General features: G+C 42.2%; 1 protein-coding gene across 1 annotated transcript in view; it reads left to right on the top strand.

The window, feature by feature from the left end:
• Positions 1-25,886, top strand: part of LOC308143030 (intersectin-2-like) — a 35,785-nt gene that overhangs the window by 2,407 nt on the left and 7,492 nt on the right. The window contains 27 exon segments of the mRNA XM_080513687.1: positions 3,411-3,484; positions 9,478-9,570; positions 9,681-9,744; positions 10,088-10,263; positions 10,357-10,578; positions 13,096-13,189; positions 15,971-16,113; positions 16,365-16,428; positions 17,474-17,611; positions 17,699-17,805; positions 17,890-18,152; positions 18,235-18,384; positions 18,464-18,604; positions 18,711-18,798; positions 18,921-19,060; positions 20,667-20,806; positions 20,808-20,871; positions 20,874-20,910; positions 20,913-21,331; positions 22,098-22,267; positions 22,453-22,513; positions 23,458-23,690; positions 23,789-23,829; positions 23,945-24,111; positions 24,355-24,388; positions 24,534-24,655; positions 25,481-25,577. Coding sequence (XP_080369813.1) covers positions 3,478-3,484; positions 9,478-9,570; positions 9,681-9,744; positions 10,088-10,263; positions 10,357-10,578; positions 13,096-13,189; positions 15,971-16,113; positions 16,365-16,428; positions 17,474-17,611; positions 17,699-17,805; positions 17,890-18,152; positions 18,235-18,384; positions 18,464-18,604; positions 18,711-18,798; positions 18,921-19,060; positions 20,667-20,806; positions 20,808-20,871; positions 20,874-20,910; positions 20,913-21,331; positions 22,098-22,267; positions 22,453-22,513; positions 23,458-23,690; positions 23,789-23,829; positions 23,945-24,111; positions 24,355-24,388; positions 24,534-24,655; positions 25,481-25,577 — 3,475 coding nt within the window. The 5' untranslated portion in view covers positions 3,411-3,477.

The following is a 25,886-nucleotide window of genomic DNA, read 5'->3' as shown; positions in this document are numbered from 1 at the left end:
CCCATAAGGCTCAGGGTGGCAATAAACTAAGGAGTGAACTTTATATGCTGTTTATAGTAAAAACATTTGTCTCTGAGTAAATCTTTTCCTTATCTGTACAGCCACCATCAGTTTAAACAGTGTATGACACTTCATTACAAGTTGATTAATGTACACAGCTTCATTTTACTCTATAAGATTTAATCACTTTCCTTTCGGGGACTTAACTGTAAAGGGTCCCCTGGTTCGTGTACTGTAAATGTTCTTCCATATTTAAAATCCAAACGGAAATTGTCCCCGACTCCAGGTGGTACCATTACTGTGCATCCTGAACTCATAAAGTAACGTGGAGACTTGTTGCCTCACTTGTTGCTTGATTTTTTATTTTATTTTTTTTAATGGTTCAGGTTATATCAGAAAGGTACAGTGCTTCAATGGACTGCATAAAAAACCTTCAATCAGAAGACAGCAAGGTGAAGGACTAAAGTGTTCACATGTTCATTCATAAATCCAGACCGAAGAAAAGTTATTTCTCATCATTGTGGCCAGTTCCTGCTGTAGTAAAAAGAAATTGTAGTAAATGGTAGTTTTAGCTGCATTTACCACCAAATACACGCTGGAACACAAGAAGTGGCACACTGAGTCCTGTGTTTTTCTAAAGGTAGTTACAGTATCTCTGAAAGATCAGCTTTGGACCTGAAGACAAAGATATTTCCCTTTGTGTCTTCCAACTACAAGAGGAAAACACCTGTGGTTAAATAAAACCTGAAAAACCCAAGGTTGTGTCCTCGCCACACCCCGTATACATCTGTCTTGATTAAATAAGACTTCCATCGTTAACTTGTCTCTACACCACTGAGCCAGGGGCCATCGCTCTCATACACAAAGTGAAGCCTTCAGTCGGCCATCTTTATGCTTTCTGACTCATAACTACAGCCAAAAGTGGCTCATTGTGGAAACTTTGGCACTCGATAGTCTCAATACAATTATTATTTTACATAACTGTTAATACAGTAGTGAATAAAAATTAATGTTTCCACCGGAGGTGCTGTGTTGAGAGATAAAACATTGACCAAGTGTATATTGCGTAGTCTCGCGATATGAGAGGAGAACTACTGTAAGGCCAAGATGTTAATAGAGCTGGAGTTCTTTTCGATAAGTCATAAACACGCTGTGGATTAAAACTCTGTATAACAATGAAAGATGTGATCCCAGGGACTGGAGGGGCTCTCGCTAAAAACCCAACTACACCCCTAAAAGGTGTTTCAGTAGTTTTGACCTATTTGTCATTTTGAAAAAGAAAACAGAATAACATAATGAATAAAATTAGGATGTCATTACTTGTGATGATGGCTGATAAACACTAATCTGGGTTGCTTTTTTTTCTTTTTATATTTGGTTTGTTTGCTGTCGGGAATTGACAGTTGGTCAATTAATCTATTATTGTGTCAATAAGTTATGACGCTTGAAGCCAAATGTGAAGCCCCAAAATACAAAAAACAAGTTTATATTTTCTGAATTTAAATGATGTATGTTTTGTTGTGGCATCATAGAAGATCCCCGGTTCGAGTCCGGACTTAGGGTCGTCTTCCTTTTTCTGGCCAGCCCAGGTTAGGTTATGTACTGTATGTGATTGTCTGTCACTCCTTGATGGAGTGTCTATGTGTCTGTTTGATAGAGGACTATAGAAGATGGATGGATGGATATTTTTACTGGACGTTCATTTGGACAGTGCACAATATTTGAGTCCTCATCTCAGACCTTGTAGTGAGTCCTGGTCACGTTTTTGATATTTCAAAGATCAACAAATAATAATTATAATTAGAAATAATAATGAAACAAAGTACAGCCTTAGTTCATTGCAAATTATATTGATATATATGTCACTGTTGCAGTTAGCTGACAGGCTCCGGTTTTTATAGGACGCCCTTGAGACAGCAGCAGTGCTCTCCACGGCTGACTGACCATTGATAGCTATTTTTTTTTTCGAAGGGGAGTCCCCAAATCTTTTTCTCATTTACAAACCATTCTTACATCTGTGAATAGTCTGATGCTCATGTTTGCACACAGCCATCAACACAGGCACTGGAGAGTGCGCACAGGTGTACGGCGCCGCGCACGGTTCATTGCTCTTAAGTAATTGGCAGCACCGGCATGTGCAGAGAATGATTTATACTGCAACGCTACCACGGCCTCCCCTCCAGGAATTCATTGAAAAACAGGGGAAGCAAATGATGGAGCAACAGTGCAATAAGAACAGAAGGAGAGGAAAGGTTGAAAGAAAATGTGTGGGAGTTCGACAAGGATTGTTGCATGTTTGATAGAAGGATGAATTTGAATTAGTGCGCTAGAAATGGAAACGATAGGGGTAAAGGGTGAGGCGAGCCAAATGGTGTGAGGGAGTGATTTGTAGGAAGCAGAGAGGAGATTGCCTGGCCCCGTGGCAGGAATCACAGCTGATGGGGCCAAGCTTGCTTGCTTGTTCCTTGGATTGTATTGAGAGGGAAAGAGATGTGGAAAGATGTGACACGAGCGGGCATAAGGGGAGGGCGAGGTCTAAGCGAAGGGAGTAACAAGGTCTGAAGAAGAAGATTGAAAGAGTCGTGAAAATAATAGAAAGAGGAATGGTTGAAGCAGGGGACTGAGTTTCTCGTGAAGAATGTCAGAAAACAACTTGGGTAACCAGGTGTACGTCGACAGTTCGAAAAGACGGCAGGCATGGGTGATCAACAACGTGAGGAGTTTAATCCCAAAACGATCCCACTTGAAACCGATTTATCTGTCTGCCTATTGGTCTATTGAGAGGTTTTATCGTGAAATACTTATTGTTCAGAGAAGGTAGACAAGTCCTCACATTGTGACAACGGTAACTGAGGTCCCCACAGCAGTAATGATCAAGAAAATACAAACAAGATTTGTGTAGGACTGCAGATTTGAGCCACCATCTGTGATCTGTCAGCAGACGGTGATAAAATGCTGCATCCCTGTTTTCCATCCCTAAAACTGTCCATCCTCTTCTCTTGCCTACTGCTCCACATTTGCATTGTAAGTACCCCCCCCCCCCCCCTTTGCTCCTCAACCCTCAGCCCACCCTACATAATCCCCCCCCCCACCACACCCCTCCTCTGCTGTCCCTCCCTCATTCTGTCATCCCTCTCTGTATTAGCTATTCATTTTCCTCATGTTGTTAAAAATGAAATGAGGTTTTTTTTTTTCCCTCTCCGGGCTCTTGCGTGCATCTATATTCTATCTGTTCTCATCCTCATTAAGGCACACGCACTTACGTTCCTCACCGATATTTACCGCTTCGTGACACACAATCACACTCACGTCCTCTCTCTCTCTCTCTCTCTCTCTCTCTCTCTCTCTCTCTCTCTCTCTCTCTCTCTCCCTCTCCCCCTCTCTCTCTCTCCCCCCCTCTCTCTCTGCAGATGTCTGAGAGCGAGCCAGCTGAGTAGAGGACTTCCCTCTCTGCCCGTGCTCTCTCCACCTGCAGCCATGAATGGTAAGAACACTTTGTTTTTGTCCACGGCGTGTCCGTGAACTGTGCACATGACGCCGCTTGTCGACGGGATGCGAATGTGTACTATTGCTAGGCGCAGCTTATCAAAGTTGAAATTTGAATGAATAAGGAAGAAAAAAAAGTAAAAGGTGAAAAGGGCAGTCAGGACTATCGTGAGCAGCTGTTTCTTCCTGCGCCTCTTTTAAAGTTTAACCTTTCCCTCTGGCTGCCTTCCTCTTATGACTGAACACATGAGTGCACTTGTCTCAGTCTGTTCTGGCTCTCTCAGTGTGTGTGTGACTGCTTATTCCATTTATAAGGCGTGAGCTCATGTTAATGGGATATTGATTTACCATCAAAGAGAGAGTGGAGTTTGACTAAATCCATCTCTGATCCTGTGGTTTTCCCAAAGAAATTTGGGTGAGCTGTATTAACTGATAATGTATGAAACAATTTAAAGATATGAAATGATTGCATTTTGGGGCAAATTTGAACAAATTGGATAGATAGATAGATAGATAGATAGATGTTTTGGTGGGACGATTGTCTGTTTCTGTGTTGCGCTCTCCAAGGTGCAGCAGTTTTGTTGTCCTACTTGCACTACTCTGTGTGTGGTAATCCTGTTGTCTCTGTGCTTTGATTGTCTCAAGCCCTCCGTGGACAGTGTGCTTTTAGTGAGTTGAATGCATCTTGTCACATCCGCGGCTATAATCCCATTCAGTCGAGGAATAATGAGACATTATCATCAGTGTGTGATGAGCTTCTTCGCGAGACCACATTGTAAAGGAGGCACAGCTGTTTGTCTCTGCAGTCTCATTCACACAATGAATCTGCAATAAAGCCTTATAAAGTTAGTTAGTATGTGCATTTTCAAACCACTTGAACTCTGTGCAACAGTCTTATATGAGAAGGGGAGATGGTTGTTTGTGTGTGCGTGTGTAAACTGAAAAGCTGTATGCTGTTGATCCACTGGAGCGATCTGAAGCATTCACTTGTCCTCCCCAGGTCAAGTGTTTGATATGTAAATAGCTATGAAAGCAGCGATGTGCTTTCCTTCAGAAGAAGGGAGCAGAGTGTTCGGGGGATTGACTGGAGCGTCTCCTGAGGGCCCGCACGACACCTAGACGACCGCACACAGGCTGACAAAAGGAAGTGAGAGCACACGGGGGCAGAAGCCTCTTTGTGCCGCAGCTGCTCGGGAGGCGAGCAGCGCCACAGTCGCTTCAAACTGAGCAAAGATGACGTTGCTGTGCAGGCCGGTGCAGAGCGTGTACGGTGGTGTTCCTTCCTGAGGCTGGTCTCTGAGTTATTTTGTCTCAATATTGACTGAAGGGCTCTTGTGTGTTCTCTGAGGCTTTGTGTTCGAGGTTGCTATGCGGGCGGATGTCTTTATGTGCTCCTCCTGGTCTTGCGGTTCAGACAGGAGGCCCGAAAGAGTCACAACCTTGATGGGAAATACTGGAAAAGCAGACGGAAACAGACAAGCAATAAATATCAGAATTAATTGTTCGGTTTTCTGAAAATAGAGACATTTTCATCACACATACTCTGTGTCACAACAAAGAACAAGTTTGAATTTAAAGGTTAATATGGCACTATTTTACCAGTCTGGCCCACTCATGGGCTGCACGTGGCCCCTGATGTAAACTGTTGAAAAGGTTAGATACTTTATGTATTTATTTGGAAATATCAGTGCAAAACCAGTACAGCTCCAGAAAGAGCAATTTATAAATGCAAAGAAAGAACATCCTTTAACATGAGTTTCTTGACATTTGAATGTTTTGCTTTTCAAGTCTATAGCCTGTTTACACTGCTTTATACTTCATATATAAAAGGATAATTTTGAAAAACTATGCTATTTTACTTCTTGATCTTAGAGTATTATTAGTAAATAAACCACTGGATGATTTATCCTAATTTAATGCAAGTTTCTTCTGTATCGATTATAGAGTATGTCTGATATTTCACATATACTTTGCAATGAAAAAAAACAAACGTTTTGGCACTTTTCAAGTTGCTCCCATTTTTTAGGTTTTGGTGCCAGAAAAGTAGAAAATTATACAACCTGGTACAACCTGTGTGATTTGAATAGTAGAGAAAACAAATCGTCCAGTTTGACTGTAACCAAGTGGTAGAGGGACGAGGTCTGTTCAGTGATGGTGTGTTTTTTTTTTATCAACTTCACTTAATAGTAGGAAATCATCACCAAACACCAGGAGTGAGACTGGCAGTGAACTCTGAGACTCAAAGTCACTCATCATAGCATCGATTGTACATCTACAAGAAAGACCGTATGTCTTAATCAAGCACTCTGTATATATCATCCTTATATTTCAGTTGCGACAGAGATCTTCAAGAGGGAATTCAATAAATGGGAACCACACCAGACAATAGATGTTGCTGATAAGTGAAATTCACTCTGGTTGCCTGCTTTGGCTGCTGTGTTTGTGAGCGTGATAACAAGCTTATTTGTCATTTCCATTTCTTGCTCTTCTTTATACACTGGAAGTGCATATAATTGTCTGCTGTTGACATATGAGGTTGGGTGTTCCGAATGCAAACTCATCCAACTGCCAGAAGCAAACATGCACAGTATGTGATCAATATTAGCACCAAAGTTAACTCTTCACCGAATCGTTGGCATGATGACATTGAAGCACTTGATCACGTCTGAGATATGAAGACTTAGGGTGCACAGTGATGTAGTGGCTGTTGACGGCTGGGATGACGGCTCCACCTGCTCTTGACCCTAACTTGGACAAAAGAGATGGATGAACAGTTGAATCCACCCATCCATCTTCTACAACCCTTTATCCAACTCAGGGTCGCGGGGACTGGCGCTGATCAGAGCTGACTGGAAACGACGGCAGGGTCGCGAGTGCATCACAGGGCTTCCGCAGAGAGACAGAGAGACTTGCCTTCACACCACAATCACACCTGCCGGAAATTTTAGTTCACCAGTGAGAACTCTAAAACGCTGCCCGACCAAAACATTTGGTGAGTGAGATTTTAATTAAAAAAAAAAAAAAAAAAAAAAAAGCATTTCTTTCTTCAAACATTGCAGTGACATTTGCTGCTGGCAGACACTATGAGCTATATCAGGAAATGCACTGCTAATCCTATAGCCTCAGAGAGTCATCTCTGTTTTACACAGTACTAATTCTGGAATCTGGCACCTTTTTATCGGATTTCACACTGAGTGGCCATATGTTTTGAGCACAAGTGTCAGGCACCACACAACCAACCCCTATGGATTCGTCCGCTGCTACATAAGAAGCTTTGCACTGGCCCACTTTTTCCACCGAGCGTTCAGCTTGGACTGATCTCCAGACTGAACTCCACCGACAGGCCTGTTTATGTGACCACGTTCGCCATACGTCCCAGAGGTGCTGTGCTAAATGTCGCCTTCCCTTTTTCACTTACAATACCTGTTTAAATGAGCTCTGTCAACGCCGAGGAGACGGCGTGAGGAATACTCACATCTCTGTGCGAGATTAATTACTTTCTCCTCTTTAACGGCGCCGTTTTTGCTGACAACACCAGAAGTAGGTCGTTGCTTTGTCTGTGAAAAAGTGTGGACCTGAACAGGTGCTGCTGGGGTGGTGTGGATACATGGAGCCGTTTGAGAAGAGACACCGGCTCAATGCAAATGGACAATGTGTTTCGCTGAAGAGAAATATCAGCATATACATGCACACATTAGAAAATGTTGCATCTTCCTTTTTTTTGTTTGTAACAATAAAGATGGTCTGGCATCATGGTCCCAGGTTGTGTTTGCTGTAACTAATTCTCAGCAGTGCATGGTGTCACTCCTCTGAGATGTGAGTGCAGCGGTGGTTTGTTTGGGTTAGCGTCGGGCCGGAAGTTCCATCATGGGCAGGGTGGTATTTCCTGAAACTGGGGAATAAATTGCACCCTGAATGCCACGTCTCTGACGACACAATCCTGCCACAGGCTGAGAAATCATTTCCCTTTTCTCCCTGCAATAACGTTAAAACAGTCCTTGTGAATATTGAACATCTATCAAAGTGACAAAAAAGGCCGACGCGCTGTCTTTTTGAGCATTATAGGACAGAAAATCACATTTATGTGTATTTTTCTACATGGATTTTGCAGTAATAAAAAAATTTGCTCTCGGGTAAAGTAACAGATTAAAACAATTCTTGACTGGGATATTTATAATTTTGTCATTGATTTTAAGAGCTGTTGATTTTGTGATTGGACAAAACCCCCTATAAACACATTTTAAAATTCTAACTGTATGAAATGTCACTACAATAACCCATGAAACTCATTGTAGCATTTCATGGTCTGAAATGCTTTGGTTGGTGGAAAATTCTTTAGAAAGTGGAAATCTTGTTATAATACCAGTTTTCTGTGATGAAGGAATTCATAAAGAAGCTGTCCGCTTAGCACAGCAGTTATGCCGTGAAAATCTCTCATTTGATTTAAGGCTTGACCTACAGTGAACTGGTATAGCAGATGGATGAATGGCTGTTTGTGTGTCTGTTTTTTTGTGTGTTTATTGCTGAGCTGCAGAATTAAATCATTGATTCAAGGCGAGTGATGCAAACCTTCTGTATACTTAGATGTAACCAACCTTTTATTTATATTCATATCTTTTTTGTATTGATTCTTTTAGGATTTTTTCCTGGAGCTGCATCTATCATTTCTTTTTATATCAGATTGAATAGCACATTTATAGCAGATTGCAGATTTTCCTGTTATTCCTCAACATTTTCTGAGACATTATAAGATAGTGTGTGCTCTACTCACTCAACAATATGTCTTATATTCACTACTTTATTCATTTATTCACTTATTGTGACAACTCTGCTCCCCACTGGTGGTGCACACAGTTCGGTATTCACCTTGAATGCGGGGAACCCATGTTTGAGTCCAAGTAACTGTAGGAGGGGGATCTGGCATGAAATCTAGCCAAGTTGCACTGACTTGGTTTGGCGAGCAATGTAAAAAGAGTGAAACTGAGGAGACACTTTGTTTATTTTTTTTGGGGGGGGGATACTGAGCACCCGTTTAGTTTAAGGTCTGTGTCACTGTGGTCAACAGAGAAGCCTGTATGTGTTGGCAGAGGAGAAGAGGAGGAGCTGGTATGATGTTTGCTTTGTGAGGAACACCGCCCCACCAGTGTCTCTGAAAATCTCTCTGCTCCTCCACTGTCAGTTCATCATTCGCAAATTGCTCTCCTTCACCTCTGTGCACCTCATTATCTCTATTTGCCTTCTTATCTTTATCTCTACCATTGAATTATTGCCCTAGGTGGAGATCTTTAGCCCACATTGTTGGGTCTCCTTCACAAAACAGTCTAAGAGCTTTCAAATTGTTGAACAGCATTCAAGGCAAAGTATGTGGTTGTATGCTATATATATATATTGACTCTCATAAGCTATATCCCAAAGATATTATAGGTAAAGGTTACACATGTACATTATGAGTTCACTGTAAGGTTTTGTGGTGTTTTGATCGTGACAACTTCTGTTTTAATGCATATGTTTTCTTCTTTTCCACAACATTCATTGATATATTACTCAAATACAGTAAAAAAAGCTCACACTTCCTTTCCAGTGCAGAATCTGGTTTATTCTGTATTCATACTGGCATGTTAAGCAATGAATCAAACCTTGTTTACTGTACAGCTTATACTGACCAAACCATCTGCAGTATTAAAGGTTCTCATTGTAATAGTATTTCCTAATATACAGACACTTATCTGATTCATAGCATATATAGGACGCCACATTCTAGTTGAAATTCTTCAACTGTATACACAACCACAGTTCATCTTTGAAGAAACGGTCCCTTTAATGCCTTTCAAAAGGCGGGTAGTCAACAAAACACTGTGGAGAAGGTGGAGACCCGGAGGAACTGAAGCTTCACTGTTATTGGCAGTCTTTATGCTCTTTAGGTTCACACCCACCTTTTCATGAGGACTGATTCAACTTTGAATGTCACGTTTGTTTCTCGGTTCCATCCAGGTGGAGCAAGTGTGTGGGCCATTACTCCAGAGGAGAGGGGGAAACACGACAAACAGTTTGACACCCTCACTCCCGTCCTCGGCTATGTCTCCGGTGAGCTTCTGTCATTCCAGACAGAGTGTCACTTTTGTGGTGTGGCTGGCGAAGGAACTACATGGAATGCTCATCTTTCTGAACTCAATTTGACTTTTGTTTGTCTGCAGGAGAACAAGCAAGGAAATTCTTTCTCCAGTCTGGCCTTCCTGCCTCGTTACTTGCTGAAATTTGGTAAATATCAACACCAATGTTACTGAATCTTGGTTTGAGGTTTGTTTTTGGTAAGTCATTCTGGTGCACCGGCCCCGATTCAACTTCCTGTTGAACATTTGTTTCCTTTAAAGCCTGACACACCCAGCAGACTTTGTGTGCGAGCAATGCAAGGAGAAAGTGTAAATAGAACTGTGTATGTGTTTTTGTTTGTTTGCAAGAAACATGTGACCTGAATTCAGTCCCAACAGATCCTGCCTATTGTTTCAATAAATAGAAGGGGGGAAAAAAACCTAAGAATGTTTACTTTGCTATAAAAAGATCGTGGTTCACTGCAGTTTTTATTTGTGTGTCCCACTTGTAGGAACTTGGCTGACATGGACAGCGATGGGAAGATGGACAGACTGGAGTTCTCTATAGCAATGAAGCTCATTAAACTGACGCTGCAGGGAAGAAACTTACCCTCCTCCTTGCCACTCATCATGAAGCAGCCCCCCACATCCAACAGTGGTTCAAATATCCCTTCATCTGCTAGATTTGGTAACACATTTTCCTAAAAGTTTATACATTTTGCCTACAAGTTGAATGAACAATTTTTTTTTAATCTGACGTCCATTTGCTTCCTCCTTCTAGGAATGGGCTCTATGCCAAACCTGTCTCTCGGTGTGTCATCCATGTCGACTATGTCAGTCATGCCCATGTTAACACCCATCCCAGCTAACCCTGCCATGCCCTCTCTGCAACCCCTGATGCCAACAACACTGACCCTGCCACTCATCACCTCGCTCGGACACTCCGGGCTCCACAATGGCAACGTCAACCTCCTCACCTCACCACTCCTTCCTAACAATGCAGGTCGGTTCTGGAGTAGAACCATTCTTTGTTGGCTTGTTGGACCAATCAGAACAGACACTGGTTGGTAGATTAGTATGGATTTGTTCCTGCCTGGACTTGGTGTCGAAGAGGGGGGCACATGGAAATAGAGGCTGTTGAGTGTGAACTAACAACTAACTCCGTCCTCCTGCCTGCAACATAAACCTTTATCCTACTAAACCTGTATAAAAGTCATCTCACTTTTCTAAATGCTGCTGCTTCTTATTGTTATTAGTCTGCAAATCATAAACCAATAAGGTCTAGATTGTAGAACTTCTTCCTACAACTTTCTGATGAAAATTCAGCAGAGCTTAATGGCTGAGTTCGTCTTTAGATTTACCCACACAGTGCAGACAGCATCTGTGTGTCCTACTTTAGAGAGGCAACTCAAAACAGTACAAGTTACTTCTCTACACGGCTACTTTAGTATACTGAGTGTAACTGTGCTGTGAGTTATGTTCAGAGGAATAAATAAATAGCTGGACATACCAAAGTTAAGCAAAGCATCTTCAGCTGGTGGCATCAGGTTTTTTTTAGGGTCAAAGTCAGTAGAAAGTATCTTATCAACTGCAGTTTGGTGGGTTATATGTTGAAACCGGTTGCACAGCAGTAGACCAATAGCTGATTGGATTAAGCGTGTCCCAGATTGGTGGAAATGATAACATTAGTAAGTCACTGGAGCAGTTATAGCACTCACATTTATGGGCTGCATGTCATTGCTTTGAGCTATTTCTGGTCATTTAATGCGCTACACAAGTCAATTTGATTTTACCATGATCTGAGGTTTCTTGTTTGTATCTCAACAACATGTTTGCATGCACTGTACATTTATTGTCTGAAAATTCTAAATGACATACATTTCAATGTTGATGAAAACTGCAATGAATTGCAATCGATTCACAAAATGTGTGAAATTAATTCTTTGAAAACTAGTTATCCCCCATTTTTTTCGGACACATTGTGGCCAAAGGGCAAGAACGCACAAGCGCAAAAATCAATACAAACAAAGAGAACAAACTCTACTTCTGAAATGCTGCAGGGGAAAACTGAAGACACACGTGATTGAGAAGATGGGCTGAACTAAATAATAAAAATAAGCTGGCGTAAACTCGTAGCAAGAGAAAGAGCACATTGATTTATAAGAACAAATCAAGCACAAATATATCAGCCTTGTCTGTGTAATTGTTTATGGTAAATCACGTCACTCGATAACATTACCACATGTTCAGCTAATATCATGCAGCCCTAGTTTGCACGCTGATGAATTGTTTTTAATTGTATTTTCAAATTTAACCAAAGCTGCAAAATGTACCTCAAATTATAGTATATTTTTCTGTTGCCAACAAACTAAAGATCCACATGTTGGAAATATGAATGAGCTCTGAAACTGGCACTTTTCTGCACGTATTTCTGTATTAATAAACCCAGAAACCAGTTTCATAGACGTCAGTTTGATAGAGTCTCTCCACCCTCTATAACTGTGATCGGTGGCAGTTTGACAGCTTGTGTTTCACAGATGTCTCTCCGTCGTCATTTACACACCACTAATGTCCGCGCTGCCCAGAGCATTTTTAATGCTACTACATTGAGGGAATCACTTAGGTGAAAACACCAGCTGCTGATAACTTAGAAAGGACAAATCTAGTAATGGTTTTGGGTGAAGCTGGCGCAACAATAATCCTGCTGTAATATGCAGCGCATCGGAATCCGTTGTTATTCATGTCCTGAGCTTCAGTAGTGCAGCAGCGTAGTGGGGATTATACCCGGAACATGAAAAGGCTGCACTTTATCTATCTCTTCCCCTGAGGTCTTATATTTGTCTTGCACTGTGCACATGCCTTGCATTGAATATGAGCATAACCAGCCTGATGCAGGAAAAAGTGTGTTTCATCATCAAGGACAAGAGTCAGCATAGTTTTCTGCTGAAGTTACTCCACTTATATGATTAAAAATGTTAAGTGTGGTTACACATACAGTATATAGTGTATATACCTACTTGCATCTATAGTTTCTTCTCGTTGGAATCTTCTCTGCCCTCCTCCTCTCTCAGCTCCTCCATCTCCTCCCTTTAATCTCCTTCTGTCTGTTCCATGTGCACGTTTCAGCTGTGAAATAAACGATCTAATGAGCTCCAGTATGAAATTACTATCTTATTACCTCAGCTTTCACCTCCCTTTTGTTTTTCCGATGATGAAAACATATCATTAGCACGACTCTTGAGAGGAACCCTCTTTAGCTCGGCGTGGCGGACGACCACGACGTACTTACTTTGAGTCGGTAACCTCTCCGCTCGAGTTCTGTGTGCTGGGACTGTAAAGTCCGAGGAGATAAGATAAGGCGTTCAAAGGCAGCTGCACTCTACTTGTCAACAGCATGTCAGTGATTACTGTAATTGTTTTGGGAAAAGCTCATGCTTTATATAATTGCATGCCGACAGGAACATATGAGTGTGATCCTGATGTTAAACTGAGAAATTGTCTTCGATGCTGGTATTTACAGGGCTCCCTCTCTCTGGCTTCTCCTCTCCGATGGCCTTCTCTCCATCCACCGGTATGTCAAAGGCCAACTCCTTACTGGACCTGGGATCAAGCAGGTGAGAGACCAATAATGCTTTATAAAGTAAAGCATGCTCTTACTGGATTACTATTATGACATTAACACCAAGGTTACATTTGCTGCTGTGTCCGTGTACTTTTTACTTTTGTCCTGATGTAAATGGTGTGTCAGACACATTTTAGTTCAGGGAACACGGACATGTGTTTACTATATCAATAATAGTGCCAAAATGACCATTAAATGAAAACCTTAAGGTTTTTTCTTTGTTGTGGAACAACATGACAAAAAATATATATATTTTACATAAACATCAGTTTTCTAAGTGCTGTCCTCTACTGTCTACATGTTAGTAGGTTGTCTCATCTGTTTTGTTTCTTGAAGAGAGGACACTTAGCCTGGCTTTGAGACACACCTAAATAATCCACGATGTTTACTCAAAGATGCCTTAAAACTTTAATATATCCAAAGCATGCCTCTTCTGTATGGAGGCAAAATTCAGTAGTTTGACCAAATATTTTAGTCCTATAATAGCAAAGCAAACTTCAGATGTGCTTCTCACATGTATTATCAGGCCTAAAATAATTTTCATTCAATAATCAATTGTACAAAAATACAAAATAGAAAATGTCTGGAAGAACAAAGCAGCACTTTGGCATTTTGTGTGCAGATCATGTATTAGTGTCATGTATTATAATATCTCACAATATTTTGAGCATAGTAGAAAATAAACAATTTCCCGTGATATTCTGCGAAGAGGGAAAGTCAATGTAAATACAAGCTTGTGAATGTAAGATTCTCATAAAGGTGTGAACCCCGCATGGAAGACATAAAAAGTGTTCCAGTCAAGAGGACATTTTTGCTCATCCTACTCTTCAGGGCTGACTGTGTGTTCACAGTCCTTCAATAAGCACGAGCTGAACATTGATAGAGCCGTCTGCTTCGGTCTGCATGCTGGTGGTTTATCTCTTGCTTTTTCTCATAGCCGCTCATTCATTAATTCAATTCTTTCAAGAGCACATGTAATGTAAATTTCTTCTAACTTTTGAAATTTGAAAATTTGAAATTTGTGATAAGACTTGATAAAGCCAAACAGACCACTATAAAGTGTGTGTGGCTGTCATTTGACTTCCAGCTAATGGCAACACCAATTAACAAATTTACAAGTAGGTTTCTACATTGCTGGATAGCAGCAGCTATTTCTTTTCAGAAGATACACAGATATTTGAGTAAACCACAGAAAACACAGCCAGCTCTTTTCCCCCCCAGTACTTATACTAAAGCAGTATTTATCTAGGAAAGGGTTGAGAATCACAACGCAGGCAGAGATTAACCATTTCGATAGCGGCGAGGGCAGGAAGGACGTTCAGAAAAGTCATTTTCTCTTTAGAAACAAGAGGAAGTTGGCTGGTTTAGGCACACAAACAGGAGACCAGGAGTTCAACTGCATTCTTAGAGAAAAACGTTACTTTCTCATCAGTTTTTCAAAGCCGTTTTCATCCAAAATACTTTAATTCACCTTATCTGAACATTCACTCATGAGAATCCCCCTCCAAACTTGGTACAAATGTTTAAGCTCCCGAGAGGATCAATTATCCTTCATTTTGTGATCCGGTGATTAACCTCTTCCTCTTGTCCCACTATAAGATTGACATTCACAGTTAGTTTTTTCAGTTGGATATTTTTGGTTGCTATGATATCTGCCACATTTTTGGTGAAGATGGACCATGTCTTAGTCTGACTGCTGATTAAAACAACATGGACTGAAAAAGAGATATGCAGTTTTCATGATTTGTCAGTTGGCCTTATCACATTCAATGTTTGTCGTGTCACTTGTTATCAGCCTTTCAAAGTCAGCTTGGATCTTATGAGGGAGGTGGGAAAATGAGATAGCCACTCCCTGGAGGGGTTTACAGTTTTTGCGTCGGTGCCAGTCAAACTTTATCTCTGCCTGGACTAGTTACAATAGTTGGATTACGTGCCGAGCAAAGAAAAAGGAGACGGGTGGGTTTGGAAGGTTTTGTGCAGTTTTCGTGACAACCAGATTCAATTTAGTATCCAATGTCCCTGACCCCCTCCTCGTGGGTTTTTTTTTTTTTTGTGGTATTGGAAAAGGATAGGACTCATATCTGATTTCATTGTTTTGAATAGACTAGTGCTTCAGATCGGCGGTGAGACAGCCGTGCATCAATAGGCACACAGCTCAAGGAACAATACAGGTCATCGAGTTCACGTTTGTCATCCGCTTCTTAACTTTATAACATCAATCATAGACATTTACATTTTTGTTTTCAGCATCAGAATATAAGCTTTCATACATTTCTTCAGCTCTTAAGTTGCACATACTGAGAAAAAGGCCCTGGGCGGGAGGATGATCCCACGCTCCATCTCACATTGTCTCACTGAAACCTCATCTTTTATTTCACAGTGTTGCAAGTTTCCACCCAGCTATAATGATGAGGGGGAGACAAAAAAAAAGCATTCTTTTTAAATGAACATCATCGACCCGGCCCATCCTTTTGCTATTCCTGTAGAGACATTGTTGATAATAAAAACAGAATGATTAGCATTGCCTGAGACGTGGCTTTCTTTCAGGGACTCATTGTCTACATGGCCGTTTTCCCCGGCTTCCTCTAATTAGGAGTTCAGAAATAACAACGGGGAGTCTCGGAGCAATTAGTGGTTTTAAGTCAGGGCTAGAATACAGTCGGAAAAAGAAAGTGCTGACCACGTCATATCACTGTGCCATTTCCCTTCAGGTGTTATCTTTGACATGACTTTTTTTTCTCTCTCTCTCTTTAAAAAAAACTAAAACATGTAGTTCAAACTCTTCCTCCACCACGTCGTTGGCCAGCAACTCTCCAAAGATGAGTTTGAGCGACTGGGCTGTTCCACAGGCTTCAAGACTCAAGTACCGCCAGCAGTTCAACACGCTAGACAAGCTCATGAGCGGCTACTTGTCAGGTAGGACACACAGAGACATACACAGGCATGCGCACACACAAAGCTGAATAAACACTTAACTGTTCTTGAGTGGCCTTGTCAAAGTTTGACAGAGTGAACACTGGGTCACTTTCACTTTGCACTCACGTCCCCTTGTAATCGCTTTTAGCACCACTTGGCCAAACCCGGCATGCATCCAGAATATATCAACATAGCAGGGAGATTTCAGTCTGTTATTTCTCATTACTTGGGATTTTTTTTTTTCTTTGCAGGACCTCAGGTTAGAAATGCCTTGATAGCATCAAACCTGACCCAGACTCAGCTTGCTACCATCTGGTGAGTGTCAAGTGTGTGTGTGCGTGTGTGTGGCTGCATCTTTTCCCTTGCAGTAATCCTGTATATGGCAAAATAAAATGTATGTATTACTTACTACCATCATTGGCTTTTGTAAGCTGTTGTAATCTTGTGTAAACTGAAAAGCCCAAGTTTAGTATTGGTTTGAGTCTCATCTTTCAAAAAGAAGAGAGGTGATACTTACAGTTTGACTTTATTTATTTTGAACATCCAATAATGTATCATTAAATTTATATGGATATTAGTAAGTATATTTAGATATACTATTTCTTGGTTTATATATTAAATTAATTCTACTTCAGCCCCATTATTAAATATCCGACGACGTGACTGAATATACAATCCATTATCACTCTTGAATAGCCTGATAAAAACATAATTTGCAGACTTGATAAAACTCCACACTGAATAGGATTGAAAGGCAGCTCTTCTGGTATTCACAGTGTGTATCCAGCGTCCCCTGCTGCACCTCTGCAAAGACTTTAGTGGAACTACCAGTAAGAAAGGCAGTAAAAAGCTTATTTAAAGCAGTTTGACTGAATGAAATTGCATAAACGGCAATATGTCATCATTATATATGTTTCAGCAGCAACGTCAAACAAAGATCAACCAGGACAGTTATTATGAAGAAATGCGTCACCTGCAGCAATGAAACAATAAGAAAGGATGTATGAGATTCAGCTCAGTGCTTTCAGCTTATAGGTCACTTCTTTATTGTTTGCCTCATTCTCACCTGCATCATCATCAGCCCACTTAACGGCCTGACAAGCAACAAATGCCAAATGAAGTTGGTGTCACGCTGGGGAAGCTGTATTTTTCAGACATGAATCAGCTCTGAGCTTGTAAATTCTCACCATCTGTTGGACTTGTGAACATGTGTTGGCTGACTCAAGAAGTGTGTGAGTGCGATAGACGGTCTGGTAATTTGTCCTTGTTAATAACGGCCGTTTGTAGTCCTGGAGAAGCATAAAGTCACCTGGCTCTGAGCTATTCTCACTGAGCCTGGATATCTTTGTTGTTCATGCAGGACGCTGGCAGATGTGGATAGGGACGGCCAGCTGCGGGCCGATGAGTTTATTCTTGCAATGCACCTTGTTGACATGGCGAAGACGGGTCGCCCTCTGCCCCTGTCACTGCCTCAAGACCTGGTACCGCCTTCACTCAGGTAAAAGACAGAAGAACATGCCAATATTTTCTTTTATAAAAAAAAAAAAATAGAAAATGACCAATATTACTGTTTTTCTTACTTCAGAGGGGGATTTAAGTCCACTGAGCTTGTGAATGGAATGGTTCCCTACATAACTCCCTGCCTAATTGACACGGCAGAGATCGAAGCAGCACAGAAAAACAAGAGCGGCGGTATGGCATTCTGCACACCGCACGCTTTGTTGTGTCATCCATGTGTCGTTGTTTCTGACACTTCTGTCTTCCTCCACTTTGTAGTGTCCTTCGAGGACAAACTGAAGGAGAACTTTGCTCGAGGAAGCGCCGAGCTGGAGAAACGGCGACTGGCCCTGGAGGACGAACAGAGGAAGGAGAGGGAGAGGAGGGAGAGGGAGGAGAGGGACACTCAAGAGCGGAGGGAGAGGGAGGCCAGGGAGCAGGAGAACCGGAGGAGGCTGGAGGAGGAGAGGAGACTCGAAAGGCAGAGGGAGATGGAGAGACAGCGGGAGGAGGAGAGGCTGAGAGAGCTGGAGATGAAGGAGGTGAGTGGGAACTGATGTGAGACTCGAGAAAATTGAGGAATGTCAAGTTTGGTAACCAGGTTTTTTTTCTGGGCATTTCCAGGCAGCAAGGCTGGAGATTGAGCGCCAGCAGAGAGAGGAGTGGGAGCGCGGGAGGAAAGAGGAGCTGTGCAGGAGGAAAGAAGGAGAGCAAGAAGAGATCTCCCGACTCCGGGCAAGAAAAAAGACCCTGGAGTTGGAGCTCGAGGCAGTGGTAAGGCATGATTTAATGTTGTGATTTACAGCGTCAATAGAAAGGGCATGTGGTTTTTATGGCGTGCGTCTCCGCGCAGGGAAACAAGCACAAGCAGATTTCAGACCGTCTCCGGGATGCTCAGAGCAAGCGGCGGATTCTGAAAGCCGAGGTGGACCTCGTGAATCAGAAGAGGGACGCACGCATCGCTGAGATCAACGCGCTTCAGCTGGAGTTCGAGGTGCGGCGAAATGTGCTTTCTTCCGCTTTTTGCTTTGTCGACCAATTTGCACGGGACTCATTCCCAGACACGTCTTTTTCTGAAAATGTGTTGGCCTCTCCGTTAGAACTGGCAGAAGAAGCTCTCGGAGCTGGTTCCAGAGCGACAGAGGCTGACCGAGAAGCTGCGGAGCATCAACCTCAACAAAGTCTCCTGTGAGTTGCAAACACGAGCTTTCGCTTTCACACAAATGCAACATTTCGTTGCCGATTCGGTCCACCCGCGCTGAGGTGGACTGGTTAGTTGGCTTGTTGACCTTTTGACCTTTGCTTTCTAGCCGTGGCTCTGACCTCACTGACTGGGAGTGTGGCAGAAAAAGGAGCGAACTGCAGGAGGCTGAAGGACCAGCTTGACATCCTGGAAATTGAAACTACAGATAAACTGGCCCAAATGGAGCAATACAACAAGGAGCTTAAGGTCAGTGATTGAAGGAGGCCAGGATCCAGAGTGCAGGTTTCATGTACGTCTCTCGGGACCATGTGATTTCACACCTCCAGCATCAGTACGTTGGGATCACTTATTGTAGGAGCACCTGGACAAGTCGAAACAATGTCACCTGAAAAATGTTTACAAATGAGAATCTAAGTTTATATTATTGTTGCATTCCATGCATGTGACACAACACATTCAAAAAATGTCAAACCGTCGCAATAAAGAACACACGGACTCAAACGCCTGAAAATACTTAGCATTGGCAGTTGAGAATATGAACAAATGTTTTTTGGTGCTTTAAAGATTGCAAACAACTATATTGAGCTTGGCGCCTAAGGCACAGGCTGTAAACTGAAAAGAACAAAAACATGGGAGTTTCACGTTGCTGTGAAGTCTTGTTCAACTGGCGAACAGTAACTTTAGATTCGGGGCCCCGCAGTGACACAAAACCCTCTCTCCTAACCATTCTTGATCACATATAGGCTCAAATGTAAGGAAACCTGGTAATTCAATACCTGTGTAAAATGATGTCACTGTCAATCGTCTGAGACTAATAACATCTACTATGTCTGCTTTTGTTCTGCTTTCTATTTCTGCCTGTGAAGCTTTTAACTCCTGCTTTTTTCTCCTTTTTCCTATTTTCTTCCTGCTACATGGATGATTTTCTTGCTGCTTTCCATGATTATTATCTCAAATGATGCGTTTATGTCTGCCTCCACTTCGCTCCCCTTGTTTCTCCTACTTCTTCTCCTTTTGTTTGTGTTTGTGTGTCCATGCTATACATATTTTGTAACTATTTCACCCTCGGCCCATCGCCCCCTCTATCGTCTCTCTATCATTGCGCTCTTTGTTTCGTAGCTTGGGGACATGGACGACTGTGTCCTGCGAAGTCTTTTGTCTCTGCTGGCCTGCCTCAACCAGCTTTTCCTTCTCATCAAGGTTTTTCCTTCTTTCTCTTTCTCGTTTATCCCCCACTCTGTAATCTTTTCCACCGCTCCTTATCGTTATTTATATTTACACTCTTGCTTTCCCTTCAGCCATCATCTTCAATGATTTTTTCTTTTCATCCTGTGATGATTCAATCTGTTTGCCGATGCTTGCATTTTTTTTTTCTTTTTGTACGTCATGAAGTGCAGGAAGTATTTGGTACCACATTTCTCCTTTTCGGTTTGGCTTCTGCTTCATGGGAATTATTGTAGCCTCTGTTTTCTGTGTAAACAGGATGATGCACCCTGAGGGTAACACACACACACACACACACACACACACACACACACACACACACACACACACACACACACACACACACACACACACACACACACGTTTGTGTATACAGTATTTGCATGTTTGTGTGAAATGTGTCAGTTTTGCACGTCTTTTACGAGGCTTTTACATCCATTAAATCTTAAATAATTGAATTTATTGGTGCTACTTGTTGTGGTTGCCAAAGTACAAGCTCATTGTAAATATCTCGTTTAAAAAAAATAAAAATACTCTGCATATGCTACATTTTGTCTAATGAACACTGTTTGGATTGAAATCACTTTTTTCATGAGATTTTTCGTGTGTCCTTCTGTGACTGCACCAGGAGCTGAGAGAGCAGCAGGTGAGGCAGCAGTCTGTGCTGGACGACCTGCACAGGGTCAAAGAGGAGAAACTGAAGGAGCTGCAGAGACGTACAGAGGAGGAACTCGAAAGGAAGAAGAAAGAGGAAGAAGAGGCAGCCAGGTGAATCTGAGAGAGAGCAACATTCCTCAAATCAGCTTTTCTTGAGTTCTGAAAAAAAACAACAAATCATTTTCGTGTTGTACTCAGACGGTGTCAAACATTTGCATTTCTACTTCCCACAGACTGGAAAAGCTTGAGCAAGAGAGGAGAGAGCAGGAGCGGCGGGAACAAGAGCAGAGGGAGAGGGAGGAGGAGGAGGCACGGCAAAGGAGGCTCCTGGAGGAGCAGAGGGCCCGACAGAGGGAGGAGGAGGAGAGAGAGGCCCACGCTCGCCTCCGAGCCGCCCAGGAGAAAGCACAGGAAGAGGAGAGAAGGAGAAGAGAGGCGGAGGAGGAGGAGGAGAAGAAGAAACGGGAGGTGGAGGAAGAGAGGAAAAGGAAAGAGGCGGAAGATGAGAAGAGGAGGAAAGAAGAGCAGGAAAGAAGAGAGCAGCTGGCCTCTCAGCTCACTACATACAAAGCCTTGTACTCCTTTGTTGCTCGCAACGCAGACGAGCTGAGCATCGAGGCAGATTGTCTCATAGAGGTATGAAACACACAATCCTTATATTTCAATTTTCTTTTCTTCCTCTGTCTCTTTTTATTTAATCTTTTCATAAAACCTTGTTAAGAATTTTCCATTAGAGTTTTATCCCTCTGTAATGGCAGCAACTGGTAATTTGTCTTCTTTTTTTAATACTCTTTTTAGAGTGCTCTTTCAAGAATGCTTAGCAGGAGTTTCTACAGATTGGTGAATTGGTTAAAACTCTTCTTTGCTTCACGAATCAGACTATTCTGTGTCCTCATGTCACATTTTATGAATGTATGTGTAAATCTTCATTGAGATTGCTTCATCTATATTGCAAGTTGCCAGCGAGACAAATGAAACTGGTCAACAGAGGGAAAATCACTGATAAAAATGGGTTTGGAATATACAAACAATCACATTATTTTAATGCAGGCTGCCTAAATAGTTTTATTCCCTGATGCAAAGGGAAAGTGAAAGGGAACAAAATGCTTACAAAAAAAATGTATAATAAAATGCTGGACAAGAGCACAAGTTAGGAGACTCACTTGTCAAATATTGATGTGGTTAAAACTGCAAAACAACAATGTGTAATGGGTAAAAGCAGGAATAGAATATAGAATATAGAACGTACATAGAACTGCTCACACAACAGTCCTGTGACATGTTGGTGACATATGTGTCATTATTATCAAGAATGTTGTTGTTGTGCAAAAGTTGGGAAACAGTAAGTTTATCGTCACTTCCTTGTGGTATAATGTCTTTTTTTTTTTTTTCTATGCTGCAGGTGGACGAGAACACTGTGGGAGAGCCGGGCTGGTTGTGTGGCCGTTACAGCGGAAACAGAGGCTGGTTCCCTCAGAGTTATGCAGAGAAATGTTCCACCTCCTCCACGACCGAGACGGCCCCCTCATCTCCTGGAAAAAGGTCCGGTTTGCCTCCACCACTGAACACAAGGTAAAGCGGGCGGAAGACTACGATACAGGTTCTGTAAAGGTAGCATAGTTTGGTACTTTTTTGCTGAGTGTACTCTGTAATATACTGTCTGGCATTATAATTTATGCAACACTGCTGTTAGGCTGTTTTTATTCTCACTCTGGTTCCTTCCCTGATGAGTTTGTTTTACTTTCTGTTTTGCCCAGAAGCCCAAGTGTGGAGGAAAAGGGTGACAGCATTAGTCATGCCCAATCAGACTCTTTGCAGGTAAGCGTTGGAGACCAGGAAGGACATGTAGAACATATACATTCCACACATAAATGCCTCCAAAGCCCAGACTTGATCCAAGGATCTTCTCACTGTGAAGAAAGATGGCTTCCCTGTTCTGTCCTTCACTAACTGAAATAAACTAACAGATTACAGATTATCCGTCATTCTCTAGACAATAACTACAGACGCTCTACTTAGAGCAATGTATTATTTATGCAAACATCAACTTGTGCACACACTCAAATAAGCTGAAGGGACAATTCAAGCTGGAGAAAAATGTCTTCATTCCTATAAGTAACGGGCACAAGCTGCATTCAGATGCCATATGTTGAATTGACTAAAAAACACTAATTGCAAGAATAATTGCCGAATCAAAGCAGCATTCAGTTTAGCATCTGCAGATTGGAGCAATATTCTTCACATTTGCTGGGTTGACTGCTGGTTTAATGGTGTATCCTGGCATAGTGCATCTTGAATATTAACCGGCTTTGGCAGAAGCAAAACTAGATTTGGTTTTGGGAGACTCACTACTGCAGACACATTCACACACTATCTCCATTACTTTAGGGTGCGATTGCACTGACTGACTCTTTATTTACTACTGCAAAACCTCTAACCTCCACCTTAACTTCACCTTGTTTTAATGAATGACATGCTTGAGTCCATCCACACATTAGTAATGCCGAGCCCATGTTCAGAGACTTCAGCTGTGTATTTATAGATTTTCTCCATTGGGAGTTCCTCTGTCTCGCTCTCTTTCTCAGTGGGTCACACAGAGCGCTGCAGTTGACCATCACTTATTAAACCTCATGACTGCTCGTAGATGTAGCTTCACTGGGTTATGTTTGGAATGACTTGATTTTTTTGTTGGGGTTTTTTTTTTTTTACTTAATTTTCTCCACAGCTGAAAATAAAAAAAAAAAAATGTTCTCACTCCTCAGTCGTTGGGTCCTCTTCTGGCTCGGGCTCTCTCTTCGTGGTCATCCACTTCTGAAAATCACCTCAATCTCTGCCCCGGTGCCGGCGATGCCATCACTGCACTGCTGAGTTTCTCACAAGGTGACGTCATCACCGTGCTGCAGCAGAGGGAGGACTGGTGGCTGGGACAGCTCAACGGCACGCAGGGATGGTTTCCCAGGAGTTACGTCACTCTGGAGACGGCTGGAAATACAGAGTATGGAGACGCACGTGAGAACAGACACACGTCTTATTTACTGCAGGCTGCAGTTTCCATTGTCATTCTTAATTCACTCTTTGTTGTTCTCTCTCCAGTGTGGATGCGTTTGACACAGCCGACTCTTTACAGTTAGAGGGTGAGTATTGATCCCATATAGGATTGAAAAACATCCATCAATGTTTAACCAGCTGTCAGGGAAACCTAATGGAGTCGTACATTTGAGCCGTTCTCTGTACTTTGGTCCTGCTCAGAGTATGTGGCACTGTATACATACGAGAGCCCGGAGGTGGGGGACCTGACGTTTGTGGAGGGGGATGTTGTCATGGTGACAGAGAGGGAAGGGGAGTGGTGGCGAGGATGCATCGGGGACCAGACAGGGGTGTTCCCCTCCAACTATGTCCGGCCCGTTGAGCCAGAGGTACAACAGATGAATTCATCCTTTTAGAATTGGAACTTTCATCTTTGTCCTTCTTAAATGTGAAAGAATTCTGACACAAATACCTGAATATATAATATTGTTGACCATATGACGTTTTTTTTCCTTATGGTAAAAACACCTTTAATATTATATTTGTAGTACTGAATTTTTGATTAAATTATGCATTTATATATTGTAGTGCTGCTTAACTCAGTGCTTGATGAGCTTTATTTACAAATGCAGGCATCAAGAGCTGGAGCGCTAACAAAGAAACCTGGTGAGAATTACAACACGCACACACACACACACACACACACACACACACACACCCATGGATGGTTATAATCTCCTAAGTGTCCCGGTATTCTCTTGGCATTTACCTGTTCTGAATTAATTGTTGGTGAATTGTGTTCGGTCGACAGAGATCGCCCAGGCTGTCTCCACCGCTGCAGCCCCCACGTCGCATCAGCTGCGTCTGTCTCCAGGGCAACTGCTCGTAGTCCTGGCCAAGAACTCCTCTGGATGGTGGCTTGGGGAACTGCAGGTTTGTTATCAAAAGTCTGCAGGGCCACATGATTGTTACAACTTTTTACTAAAGAGGAAAAACATACAAGATAAAGAAAACACTTATTGTTTTTTGATAATATTACAGTTCAGGTTTTTAATTGAGTTCTTGATGTCAATGTGAAGTCTAAGTTCAACAGTACTGTTTAAGCACAATTAATTCAAACCCATTTTCTTAAATCCCTCTCTTATTCACAGAGCAAAGCATTGAAATATCCTAATTCTTGATGATACTGCTGAGCCACATTTTAAGCATCATTGTGAAGAAAGCTGAGAAAATGTTACAAACTTGCTGCACAGAATTACATGGCAGCACAAATGTATAGCATAATGACCATGGTTCCAGATTGACAAGCAAAAAAATTACTCATCAGCTATTAAGGTTTGTTTTTAAAACAAAAACACTTTCAGTCCAGTCAATATTAAAATATGCTCAATAAAAGGAAAAAAAAGCCTTAAATGGGCTCCATGATAGGATAAGCAGCCAGGGGTGGACTGCACAGACAAGACAGTCAAAGTACTTCAGTGTACCACCGACTGTGCAGCCACCAAGCACAGAGAAACACAGAACAGCTCCTGTATATTCTGGTTATTTGACAGACTGTAGCCCCACTTGAGTTTGATTCATCAATAAAGTGAATATAAATGACCAGATAAGAGCCATCGCGGCTCTGTATAAATTGCCTCGCTGGGATTCTGCACATTCTGGCAAGACAAATTGATTCATCAGTTAATCACTTGATTTAAGATTCCGAAATAAACCAGAGGGAGATTGATAGAGTCGCTGGCGATTGTCTCCCACCAGGCTCGGGGAAAGAGGCGTCAGAGAGGCTGGTTCCATTCCTCCAACGTCAAGCTCCTCGGCCCCTCGTGCAGCAAGTCGTCCCCGTCTCCTCTGCCAGGTGATGATTGACACACTCTGAACTCCACATCCTCTTTCTACTCAGTGAGCATTCATTCTTCTTTGTGTTAAGGGTTAGTTTTACAAAATTTTTCTTCATTAGAGGCGATAGCCTTTGTTCTTTTTTCAGTATACGTACAACTTTGAGTACAGCTGGGAAAAGCAGCCCATGATTTATTTGACACAGCAAATTAACATTTGCGTGTTTGTTTGGGTTTTTTTGCTCATATGTAATCGTGCGCAGGGTGTGATTTGTGATGCTCCTGGAAGATCAGTCGGGGGAACCTGATTAAAGAGGATGAGAGGAAAT

This window comes from Blennius ocellaris, assembly GCF_963422515.1.
Source record: "Blennius ocellaris genome assembly, chromosome: 18".
In the NCBI taxonomy this organism is placed as follows: domain Eukaryota; kingdom Metazoa; phylum Chordata; class Actinopteri; order Blenniiformes; family Blenniidae; genus Blennius; species Blennius ocellaris.
This window is presented reverse-complemented; position numbering and strand designations above follow the sequence as displayed.